At 40.2% G+C, this 12,608-nt stretch overlaps 1 protein-coding gene across 4 annotated transcripts in view; it reads right to left on the bottom strand.

The window, feature by feature from the left end:
- Positions 1 to 10,236, bottom strand: part of ccdc88c (coiled-coil domain containing 88C) — a 48,151-nt gene extending 37,915 nt beyond the window's left edge. Inside the window, exons 1-4 of one of the 4 annotated variants that reach the window (XM_065966187.1) lie at positions 9,919 to 10,230; positions 9,627 to 9,842; positions 7,658 to 7,770; positions 3,729 to 3,837 (exon numbers count right to left, since the gene is read on the bottom strand). In XM_065966187.1, the coding sequence (XP_065822259.1) occupies positions 3,729 to 3,837; positions 7,658 to 7,770; positions 9,627 to 9,686 (282 nt within the window). In that variant the 5' untranslated portion in view covers positions 9,687 to 9,842; positions 9,919 to 10,230. Of the gene's footprint in view, positions 1 to 3,728; positions 3,838 to 7,657; positions 7,771 to 9,626 lie in introns of all 4 variants that reach the window. The other 3 variants (XM_065966189.1, XM_065966188.1, XM_065966186.1) reach the window with 3 other exon arrangements.
- Positions 10,237 to 12,608: the final 2,372 nt, after the last annotated feature.

Raw genomic sequence — 12,608 nt, 5'->3', positions numbered from 1 at the left:
CAGCAAATCCCGGCTAAGTAAGTGTAGAAGGAGAGCGGGGAGCTGAGAAAACAGACCGCAAAGAGATTGGACCTAATAAGGGTCAATTTAAACAAACTGTTTAACTTTCTCGAGATAACAAACACCTATATTACTACTGCATATGCACCAACTATGAGCCAGAAATACAAGCCAATCACTGAGTCCAGTTGGGGCTTGGAAGAAAGAGAGAGAGAGAGAGAGAGAGAGAGAGAGAGAGAGAGGACTACAGCTCGGCCAAATTGACTGCATCTGAGCTCCTAATCTCTGATTCACAAAACACACTCACTGTGTGCACGCCTGGCATGCACAGAGAATTTAAATCTCTGAGGGATGGATGTGATTAGCTTTCAGATGATAGTCACATTACATAATTGATGACAACACATTTTTTCATCGTTTAATACACACGTTCCTCTTTTGTGGGAAAAATGCATCACTCTCTGGAGACAGTTTTCACTCATCCTGTGTGTGTGTGTGTTGTGTCATCAGAGGTAATACTGGACAAACATGGCTGCTGTGAGGTCTCCACTATGTAATGTATATGACAACTCAATACAACTCTTGGTGGATAACCCAGAAGAACCTCTTATATCTGAAGGCTGAATGAATGAAACACTCTAAAACCCCGACTGCATCAAACTGATTTGAATGCAGGACTGGTGGTGATGAGCTGTTGTGTGGCCTCACATCACCTGGGTGTATGGACCAAGAAGTTCAACATAAACCAGCAGAGACTAAAGTGGACTTCCAGCTAGCAGGTATGTTCTGCTCCTGCATGAGAGAGAGAAACTCTCCATGCCACCTGATGATGGTGGAAAAGGAGAAAGCAAACATAACTATTCCAGGACTGTAGATATACTGTACAAACTGCCGTTGGTCTAAAAGCCAAGAGTCAACCTCCTGTGTTGTAAGATGAAGCCAAAGGACTGCAGTTCCTCAACTGTCCACTTGAGTCTGGCTCCAAAAGCCAAGTAGTAGACATTTATTACAGCAGAAATAAACATGTTTACGGTTTGGTCTTCAAAGCTCATGTCTTTATTGAGCTTTATGGGAGGTGACTGATCATCCATTTTGATTCAATCAAAGAGTTATGAACACATTTACTTGATTAGGGGCGGGGCTTAGTTGACTGACAGTTTGTCAAGATGCTGAAGGCCTGCTTCAGCGTCATCTCCTTGTCTGTTTCTAGATCAGTGGTTCAACCTTTTTTGGCTTGTGACACCACTTTGACTTCACAAAACTCCTGAAAACCCCAGACAACAAAAAATGTTGTACAAGTAAATCACAGACCAAATTTAGGATTTGTGTGGGTACTATTGTGGACAGAGGAAGAAAAGCTGGGAGGACATTTCTGCACAATGAATGAAGTACAGACAGAGTCTCTGCAGGTTTCTTATTTTGACATTCACTATGGCTCACAGTAGCCTGTGTTCAATATATTTTAATATACAATATATTTTTGACTGATAAATAAATACAATTTTCATGCGACCCCATTTGGATTCCCTGCAACATCAGCACGGTTAGGAAAGCCTGTTCTAGATTGATCCATAGATATGTGGAGCGTTTCAGATATAGACTGCCATCAGTGGGCCAACCAATTTGTTCACATTCACAGTTACATAGCAACGTCTAATCAATGACAGATCCCATGAAAGGCAAATGGGTCTTGTATTTTCAGCCATCATTATTTTGCTTGAGGAAAGGGGGAAGGAAAAAGAAGGAGGGATTTGCTTTCATCTCTTCTATTTCTTTCTTGTGCAGCAAATTGGTTCACTGAACCACCAATCCAAGCATTTCTCCCAGTTTCTGATTCAACACACTCAATGGGCAGAAAAGCTGCAGATAAGGGCCGACACACGTGCTGGCCCACTGACACTCACCAGCAGCTCATTGATAACCAACGTTCATCCTAATGAGTCAGGGACATGATCATCTTCTGAAAACAGACACTAACATGGGGCCAACTTTTGCCTGGAAGCTTGGACTAATGACACCCTGCTTTGATCATTTCTGTAAAGAAGCAAGTAGCAACGTTTGAACAGCAAAAGAATATGATATTTAAAAAGTTAAACACATTTTCAATGCCTTCCATGCAGGAAAGTCTTGAACCAAGACGCTGGATTATGCTGCAGGAAGTTTCTTGTGAAAACACACCACTGTTAGAATCCATTGTGCCATAACTGCTGTGAATCCAGACTGAAAACATCCTTCCTCCATACAAGAGCACGCGGCAAAGAAAACAAACTGCTTTGCAAATGTTCTGAAAACTGTTTTCCTCGTCAAGTCACCCACCTTTAAATCAAACAAATAAAGTTCAAATTGAAGGCTTCAATGAGCTCGAACAGAAGAGAGTATACGAGCGACTCTTGTAAGATAAGAACATGTTAAAGGTCAGGTTTATAGATATATAGTGAATGCTGCATATCTGCGGTCTGCTTTCCTGTACACTCATGAATCACTTTGCACGCTCTCCTTTGAAAAGAGACTCAAACAGCCACAGAAAAAGTATAAAAGTCTTCACCAACAAAGATGAATATGTTAAATTAAAGTAACTCATTAGGTGTGCCATGAGCATGAGACTCAGTGTTCTGAACATATGATGATTCTTTGTGCCAGTGTTGATCACTGCAGGTTATTGGCCCTTAAAGGAAGAATGTGGGACTTTTTGATCCAGTAGATGTCGCCCTTGAGCACCAGCATGAAACCAAAACAAGCTGCTGTTTGGCCACACCTCCTCCATACTGAAGCCTCCGCTCTCCTCCAGAGACACACCTCCAATCCCTCCTCTCCCCGCGTTCACACGAAGGAGTTATCAATTAGAATGTACCATAATTAAACGCCGTTAAGCACAAAATTGTCCTTGGCTCGAGCTGCGTTGTTGTGTTAGCAGGCTAATTATTAGCGCTGTTTAGTTAGCCCGTAGCTTCACATTGCATGTAAATTGACACAGATTGACTGTGCCTACATTCAAACATCCAAATAATCAGTGAGTATGTTCTTCTTCTCTCTAGTTCTTGACTAAAACAGCTTTTATACACAAGGGGAGGAGCCGGCCGTCCCGTCCATGTAAACACATCTCTGACAACAACACAGCCAGCAGGACTCGAGCTTCTCACTCATTGTAGACAGACATGACTCAGAGACACATTTACACAGGATAGATTTCTGCCATATTTAAAGAAAAAGTTACAGCCCGAGACTGACACACACACACACACACACACACACACACACACACACACACACACACACACACACACACTGATTCTGTCGAGGGTTGTATATGAATATGTTGCTTTGTGAAAGTCTCGCCTTTTGACCCTTTTAATATAACAGCTAAGCTGAAATAAACATGTCAGTAAAAACTCACAACAAGGATGATAGCTCGAAGAAAAACACACATGCACCCTGCAGGAAAAGGCAAATCAGCTGATGATGCTGACTGATGCAGCATCTCCAGACAGAAAGACAAACAATGACTCTGTGGTATGGTTCAGTTATATTAATGCAAGCATTCTTTAACATCATTACCTGATAAAGACCTTAATGTTTGGAAACTAAAAGACTTAGTTGACACCTAGTGCTTGGATGGAATTTGACCATGAAATGTGTGCGTCTGTGTGTGTGTGTGTGTGTGTGTGTGTGTGTGTGTGTGTGTGTGTGTGTGTGTGTGTGTGTGTGTGTGTGTGTGTGTGTGTGTGTACCTGGTAGTACATCCTGATTTGTCTGGTGAGAACGGTGAGGTTGTGGAGGCGGAGTGACACGTCATTGTTCACATTCTTGTTCAGCCTCTGATTGGTTGGGCTGGGGTCACTATGGAGACACAAACACAGACAACAAGAGCGGTTCAGATTGACATTAATTGTGGCTTTTTAAGACAAAGATCATTCCACACACACACACACACACACACACACATAACACACACACCCCAGTTTCAGGGTAACTATTGTGCTGCAGAAGGATTTATGTACACATACACACACATCTGTGCCAGACTGATTTGCATATGAATGAGGTGTAGAGGGGGGGGGGGGGGGGTAACGATGTCTGGCTGACCTACTATGACATCACTATGATGTCAGCGCTCAGTTCAGGCTAGAAAACAGACTTTGTTATTGATGACGGGATAAAGCCAGGTAGACTGAAGAGTCTCACAGTTTAAGATACAAACTTTAAAACTGCAACACAACCTTCATGTTTGTGTTTGTAAAGGTCACCACTCTCTCTATAAATCACTCTGGTCCTGTTGTTCTCAGTGCCTTCAGGTCTATTGACAGTCAAACAAGATGTCTTTGCACTCTGACACCTCAGGTCCCCCCCACAAAGGCCAAATGTTAAAATCTGAATCATTTTGCTCTTTTTACACCTACATTATTTTATTTTAATCCTAGATCTTATAATGTAGACTGGAGCTAGGTGAAACATACATTTTATTAATTGAGTTGACTGGTCAATCCACAGAAACTGAATGATCCTCACAGAAGCTTTAACTTGGCTAATTGTTGAATGAGCCTGCTGCCACCACTCCCCTGATCACTTGAGAGTTTATATTTACGCACAGATCCTGAAATGAGTTTTTTGTTCAACATTAAGAGAAAAAAACGAACAGAGGACCCATATGAAGTTAGTCTAAGGGTGTCACTGCTAAAAACATCCGTAACATTTCTTTAATCCATCATCTCAGCATAAACTGATCAAAAGTTGAAGATGGGTGTGGTGTGAAAAATATCTCAGATTTTCTTCTTAGGGCAGATATCTCTGAGTCGTGTCTGACACTAATCGGATACCACAACTTTTCATTTTCCATTTTTGCTTGCACAATTTAAATGTAATACAATGGTTACCATGGGTCACTTTACAAACACAATAACATTTCTCTGTACTCATGAGTGTCGAGGTTTTGTCTGCTCTGCTGGTTTATTCTTCTGGTCTTGATTTTTGGTCATCTAATCCGTTTTAATTGTGCTCTCGACATCATTGTAAATGATTACTCAAGAATAAATAAAGGTTGAATGAATGAATTCTCAGTGACAGGATTTAGCCAGCTCCAAAATATGGAGATGAACTCAGTTAGCTTGATTTAATTACATCATGTACTGTGGTTCAGTCAGGCGTCACTCTAAACTGAAACTTCTATAATTAGGACTTACATCTATAATTTACACATTTTTCACACACTTACACGACTACAATGTGAACTTTCACTACGACCATTTGAACTGAACTGAACACCTAAACTTGGACTGTGGCAGAGTGTTACACTCTCAGGGTTACGTTTCAGTCAAAGTGACAGAGAATAACTTGTTCTGCTTCTTTAACTTCCACTTTTTCCACAAACTATCTTTGCTAACGTCTCCTAAGTTTACTCACTAAAAGCTGCAATCATTTCTGTCAGCAGTAAAACTGAGATTCAACTATCAAACTCAACTCAGCACTTTGACAATTCTTTACTCCCTTCAGGATTTTAAAATCTACCTTTAAATTAAACTACACTTTGTACTGCATTTTTTTCAACTTCAGCTTTCTTCAGTCTTTCGATCACATTTCTAATGTTTCAGCTGCAAATGATCAACAGCAGGTACAGTTCAGATATTATTCCTCCCTCGTCAACATGCCAATTATTGAAACAGTAAATTAAAGATGCACACATGAAACTTTAATATCCCCCCACCCCCCCCTTCAGAATTATTTTTGGTGAGGTCAATGATACGTTTACAGTCTGACTGATTTACCAACTGTCTCCTCTCTGCTCTCCTTCTGGCCTCCTCCTCTGTAACCCACTTTCCAATAAACCCCTAACCAGGATCTTATCAAACCCCCTCCCCCCCCACCCCACCCCCCACCCTGCTGTCAGCCCAGTCTACATTCAGGGTGCGGAGAACAATAGGTCGATCGTCATTGTTTCAGAAGACAATAAGTGACATGTGAACATGTGGTGTGATTGGGGACAGCGGGTCGTCTGGGTGGGACGGGGTTCACATTCCACATTAGTAGGTACAGTATGTGTCACTATTATCAATGAGGACAGATTTACTGTTCTGTGGTCCAAATGCTGCATCCTGGATAAGCAAGATAATAACATGTTTCATTGTCAACAAATCCCGTGAATAGGATGGAAAACAACAATATGTGTAACATTTTATCTGGGCTTAGCAACACTAACATTTGTAGTGCTGCACATAGTTTCCTCAAAAAGTAGTCCTCAACAACAGCACCTTTTGGATTCTCTGCGGGTAACATTCGTTGACACCTCTAATGCTATGTTGTTTATTAAATGTCTGGACCTATTCCAAATCTAAAGCCATGTAAGGAATTAAAGTGAAGCCAATGTTTGCCTTGAGCTGACTTCCTGGGAGAAGAATCATTTTTGGAGTATGCACATTAACTGAGTTAACTGGGCGACAGTAGATCTGTCTGTAGGGATTTGGGTTGGGCACCATAGGGTTGCCGGTCAGCGCCAAATCGCTTCCTGTGTACTGCCGTGGTGCCCTTGAGCAAGGCACTGAACCCTCACAAGCTCAGGAGCGCTCCCTGTAGGCAGCCCCCCCCCCCTCACTCTGACATCTCTCCACTGATGCATGTCCACAGTTCCTGTTTGTGCATGTGTGTATTTCAGGTCCTATATGTGTGAATAGCATGTCCTTCAATAACAGAGTGTACACTTTAATTTCCCCCTCAGGGTTTAATAAAGTACATCACATTTAAAAAGACTAATCACAGCGTGTAATCTGCAGGTTTTCATACTCCTCAAGGTAGGTATGAAAACTGAATGGTGTCATGTTATGGCTTCTGGAAGCTACCTTCTCTAAAAGCTGTGTCTGGATTAACTTCACTGGCTCCTTCATCAGGTTAAAGTTAACCGGTTTCATGACCTTTTAGCTAGAATCAGTATGGCTCAGTAGTAATTCCTGCATGGACACAGCCGACCAGCGACCCGTCTGAGTAGTGGAGCACCTTTAAGTCTGTCTCAATTGAGTGACATTTGTGATATCTGCAGCAACAGGTAAAATGTACACCTGCTGTGTTGGAAAGCATTGCTTGTATAAATGAGATTATTTTTCTTAGAAATTGGGATTTATTCAGACTTGTGTTTATCTGAAGATCATATCCCCGTTATGACGGATTTGTGATCGTAACAGTGCAGCCCCCACCTGGGTACAAAAGGGTCGGGTTGCTTAAAGTTTTGTTGAGTTGTCGTGGGTTATGTCACACTTTTCCCAGCATGGTCGCATCACAAGAAATAACTTCTTTTGAATTGCTTTGTCTCATATATTGTGCCTGCTGAAATGAACATCCTGCTCTGCTCTCCTCTGTCGATTCTCTCTGTGCACTACCAGCTTCTTCATTTCTTCTTCTGGGTGATCCAGTCACTTCATAGCCACTCCTCCTTCCTTCTCATCTATCTGACTTGATGCAGACTTCAGCAGCAGCACATCTGGCTGCGACGTTTACAGCCTGAAACCAGCGAGTCAGGATGTGGTCGCGACATCTCACACACAGGAAGCTCTAGATGAACTCAGGTACCGCTCGTGTACTCAGCCCAGACACATTAAAAAACACACACACCATAAGAACTTCTCTGACTCATGCAAATAAAACTCTCACTCCCCCTTTGTAGTGTGGTACCTACATGTGTGTCATGATCTTGTGCAGGAAGACGCCGTCCACCAGCTCCATGAACATGTTGACCCGCTCCTCTGAGCCGGCATTGTCACACGAGCCCAGAGGACCCAACGTCCCGACCTGCAGGCAAGAAGGAGAGGTTCAATACATCCAAAAAGTAATGAGAGAAAACTTCACAGACGTGTTTCACAATCAAGATTTATAAGTCTGTCCAGTTAATCTACTGGCTGTCTTCCAGGGTTGTGATCTTTTTTTCACACTTTCAATGGACAGTGTTTCCTTGTTGAGATGCAGAAGGAATAAAGTAACACAAAGGGTTAATTTAATGCTAAAAAAAAGGAGTCATTTGAAAAAACCTTCAGCTAAAATGTCTATTTCTTTCTAAGAATGAGGACTGTGGATTTTGTCCCTCCATTAATTACATATAAATCACTTCTTTAAGAGACATCTTTTTGCAAGTATGCAAAGGAAACAAAACAGCATATTCAGCACTTTAACAACCTTTTATTTTTTCAGGGGGGTTTTCAGAGTCTCATTATTTCTATTTTGGAGAACGCCCTGCTCCTACTCACAGAGTAGTGACCATAATATGTAGAGAGACACAGCTGGAAGCTGCCCAGTAAAGCCACAGACGGATCGGCTGCCCACTGGAGCAACACCACCGAGGCAAAAGGGGATTAAAGGCCTCGCCAAAGGGGAACACCACTCTTTGATTTTCTTTCCCGGAACATATCCCTAAAGTCGGGTTCAGATATTTTAACAAAACTTCCTGGTTTAAAAAAACAAAAAAACACATTTTATCGAACTTGAATTGAAACAGAATGAGATTCAGGGGAACAACCGGTCTGGTGAAAGTTGGCCTTGTGTGGCCTTTCTCCTCTGGGGTGATTGTGTTTGTGTGTCTAACAAGGGCAGGAAAAAATGTCGTTGAACGCTAGGGGTCAAAAGGATGTGAGGTGACCGGGCAGCAGGAAGCAGCACAACGTTATTAAGCTGCTGACGGCTCTGCTGCTCGTCACAGTCTGAGCTGAGAGCTTTTATTAGTAAACAGGTAGATATGAATGAGTCCAACATTAAACTAGACACACTCTAATATCTACAACAGAAGGGTGCCACAGGGTGTAATTATTACTAGTCGATTTTACAATGTATGTTTTATTCTGTATGCTGAATGCTATTCAGAAGTTTTAAGCATTTGTTTAGTGACTTTTCAACCCTTACCCTGGTCAGTCCATGACGTGTACATTGTTATGAATATATTCAGCTTTCAGTATTATTAAACCACCAATACTCTGGAGATATTTGAATTAGAATAAACTTTCATTTTGTGCAGCTCTGGTTTACTTTTAATGTTGTTAAGTACATTTCAACACACAGGAAAAAAGCTACAAACAAAAAATATATTATTTAAATCATTAAAGTGTCTTTTACATGAATGTGTGCATTGAATCAGGATGTAGGATGTATACAGTGGGTTTGAAGATGCTACTTTGCTCTAAATATGTTGTATCCATTTATTTGTATGATTTTTTTTTTTTAAATCAGCTGCAGGGATGTTTTTGTTTTTGTTGATGGTGATAGTTACTGTTTATAAACAACATCTTAACTTTGTACACAAAGCAAAAGAGCCACAAACATGAACATTTCTGAGTGTGTGTGTGAGAGTGTGTGTGTGAGAAAGAGAGAGAGGGAGAGGGGGGGGTTTACCATGTACATCAACATTTTAAAGCAATAGATAGATGACAAAGAAAAGGTAAAGAAGCTGTAACCACTGAAGCGGAGAATAAACTTCCGCTGTAAGAATGACAGAAATAAATCTATCAGAGAGTCACTGAGACACACTGGATCGATTAATCGATAGCGTTCATTTCTCCTGACACATACATGTCACAGTGTGAAGTGTCAGGGTGGGGGGTTAAATGTGAAAGTGATGTAACACGTGTAGACTAAAACACAGAGAGGGGTCAGCAGCTCACCCACACCACCAGCGGAGACTCCATGAAAGTGGCCAACAACTCGGACAGAGTCACATCCATGGTTGTTCCGATCCCGCTTACAGATCACCAACAAATCATCGATCCACCGGTTAATCGATCCCCACAGCAGGCTGGACAGAACAAAAGCCCCCCCCCCCTCCTCCTCCTGCAGGAGCTCTCTCCCACACCACTATTGTCCCGCGTTGTCCCGTTTCCCTAAACACAAAGTTTAGGTTTAGAAAACACTTTTTAATGAATAAAAACTAATCGAAATAGTCCAGCTGACGCCCACCTGCACACGGGGGTCCCCTCCCCTAAGAAAGCGCCTTAATATCCAGTTTATTTATCCGGCTGAAGGAAAAACACTTGATCCAAACTTCGCAGGACAGTTGTTCGCGTTACCAAGGATACAAGACTCGGAGCGTAAAGCGCAGAAGCCGCCGTAAAATCCAAAGTGTAATGTACTCCAAGTAGGAAAAAAAAGTTTAAAAAAACATCAGAGAGGGAAGCAAGAATCTTAAAAAATAGTTGTTTCCGTTGTTTGCTACATCCCCAGCACGCCTCAATACCTTCCAGCTCTCCCTCTCTCCATCAACCTGTCGGTGAAACCGTCAGAGGCATCGCGGCGTCACAGACAGGAGAGCTGACCAATCCGCTTCTGCTACAAGCGGAGATCCCGCCCCCTTGCGATAAATTGACCAATTACAGTGCAGAACGGCAGGACGTTTCCTCTGAGTCTGACGTCACCAGCCAACACATTGAACTGACCAAAGAGTCTATATGGAACAAGATTAAACCTCCATAGACGGGAATTAACGTCGAAAACTTTCTTTTTTTTTTTTGTAATTAGTGAAATGTTATTATTTATAAAATGAACCTAGGATTAAATAATCAAAATAATATAATGACGATTGGTTTTATGAGCCTGATGTTTTCTTTTTCCTGTGTTTACTTTTCCTCGCCTACTTACAGATATTAAAAGTGAAGACCACCTTCTTGATATTTGAAATTATTAAATGTAGCACAAGATACAAATAATAAAGGACAAATATTGTTTATATGATGGACAATTAATATCGGGACTAGATTCACATATTATGCATGAATAACTGTACAAATACAAGAAGTAAAACATATTTGAGAGACACTAATATGAAAATAATGCAGATTATGAGATATAAACTTACATAGTCTTGCAAATTAACTGTAAGGCATCAAGTTGTGCCTTTACTGCAATGAGCTTTAAAACTTTTAAGGATAAAATTAACCCTCTTGAGCTTTTGTTTTTATTCTGATTCTAAAAAAAGCAGCTGTCTCCTACCTTCTGACATTCACACAGTGATTAAATGCTGCCTAACATATTTGTATGGCTTGTTATTCTTCTTACCATTTTTTGTCTTTTAGCAGACTTCACAATGTCCTCTCTTTGAGCTGATTTGAGCAGAATAGTTAGATTCATTAGTGAACTTTCCTTTAAACCAACGCACACACGGGTTACGGGTAGTCCTCTTGTTTCGCCTTGAGACTCTCTGACTGCTCTTCAAACAGGTCGAAAAGGAAACCAAAGATCAGCTCAGATCAAAGAGCACAAAGGCCAAATGCAAAACAGCAGCAACTGACACAGAACAGCGTCCATCAAACACTCAGCGATTTAATGATACAAAATCTAATTAATGAAGATGTTTTAAGTATTTTGATGCTGATTTCATTCATAAATCTGTTTCTTTAGAAGACTCTGCACACGTCCAGATTTTAACTTAGATTCTGCATGATTAAACAATAGATTTACAGTCAATGGATGAAACAGGAAACAGCTTTATGTCGAGAAGCGAAGCAGACCAAACGTACAGTCAAACCAAGAGTTTAAATAAAAGATAAACTACGTTTTTCTGTTTCCTCCTCATCCAAAACAAAGTGTTTGTGCAAATAGAAGTTATTTTGTTGAAGAATAATCTAAAGGAGGATACTTCATGGCAATTCATTTTATTTCTAATTTGAAGATTAGACGTGGCACAAATTATTTAAAGAGCAGTGACATCTTGTGGCCTTTCCCTGTTACTACACCTATGACCAGATCACGTTTGTAGAAGCTTCTGTTAAAAGTTTTTAAAGTGATACATGTCACAACAATGAGCCATAAACTGAAGTTATATAAAGAGTATTATATTGTTAATTAATTAGTGTCGAATTTGAATGGTTATTACAAGAATCTCCAGCATCTTTACTGGATCATTTTACTGTAACTTACTGTACAGTGTTTTACCATTTTTTTAAATACATTCTTTAAAAAGGTTTCTACATTTGTAAGTAAAACTATTTATAAAAAGGCTTTTTACAAGTCAGTTTTTCTAAATGTCTGATGTATACACAAATAAATGTAGATCAAGAAAAAGTATTTGACTTTATTCTGAACATTTTGATTTTATTCTCAAAATGCAAAAAAAACAAAAGTAGTAATATGTTTAAATATTTTAAGTTTTAAGTCAAACTCATTATTTTCAGTGTCTGTCTCTTTGGCATCATCAATATGAATTTATTGTAGTAATAATATGGACTAAACCAGGGGTTCTCAACTGGTGGGTCTGGACCCAAAAGTGGGTCGCAGAGTTATTTTCCTATATTATTATTGTCTTATTTTCTCATCTTGAATTTTAACATTTGAACCTTACCTCGTGTGTTTCTTCTTTTTAGATGAATGATAGTTTCCTCCTTTTATTCAGTTCTTTATTTATGACATATTTTAATGTGTGCATGGATGAGGGGTCTTATTGTTGCTTATTGATTTGTTTTTGTGAATCACATTGTGCTACATTATTATTGTATGGAAAGAGCTGAACAAATAAAGTTTGATTGATTGATATCATGCTAATTTACACCTCACATTCACCAAATATTTCACACAGCTTTTGTAACTTCAGTATCTTATAGTTGGACAGGTTTCTTGGCCTGTTGCTATGAGAAAAATAAATGAATAAGTCAGAG

The sequence above is a fragment of the Labrus bergylta genome, chromosome 18 (assembly GCF_963930695.1).
Source record: "Labrus bergylta chromosome 18, fLabBer1.1, whole genome shotgun sequence".
NCBI classification, from domain to species: Eukaryota; Metazoa; Chordata; class Actinopteri; order Labriformes; family Labridae; genus Labrus; species Labrus bergylta.
Note: the sequence above shows the minus strand (reverse complement) of the source record. Positions and strands in the feature narration are given on the sequence as shown.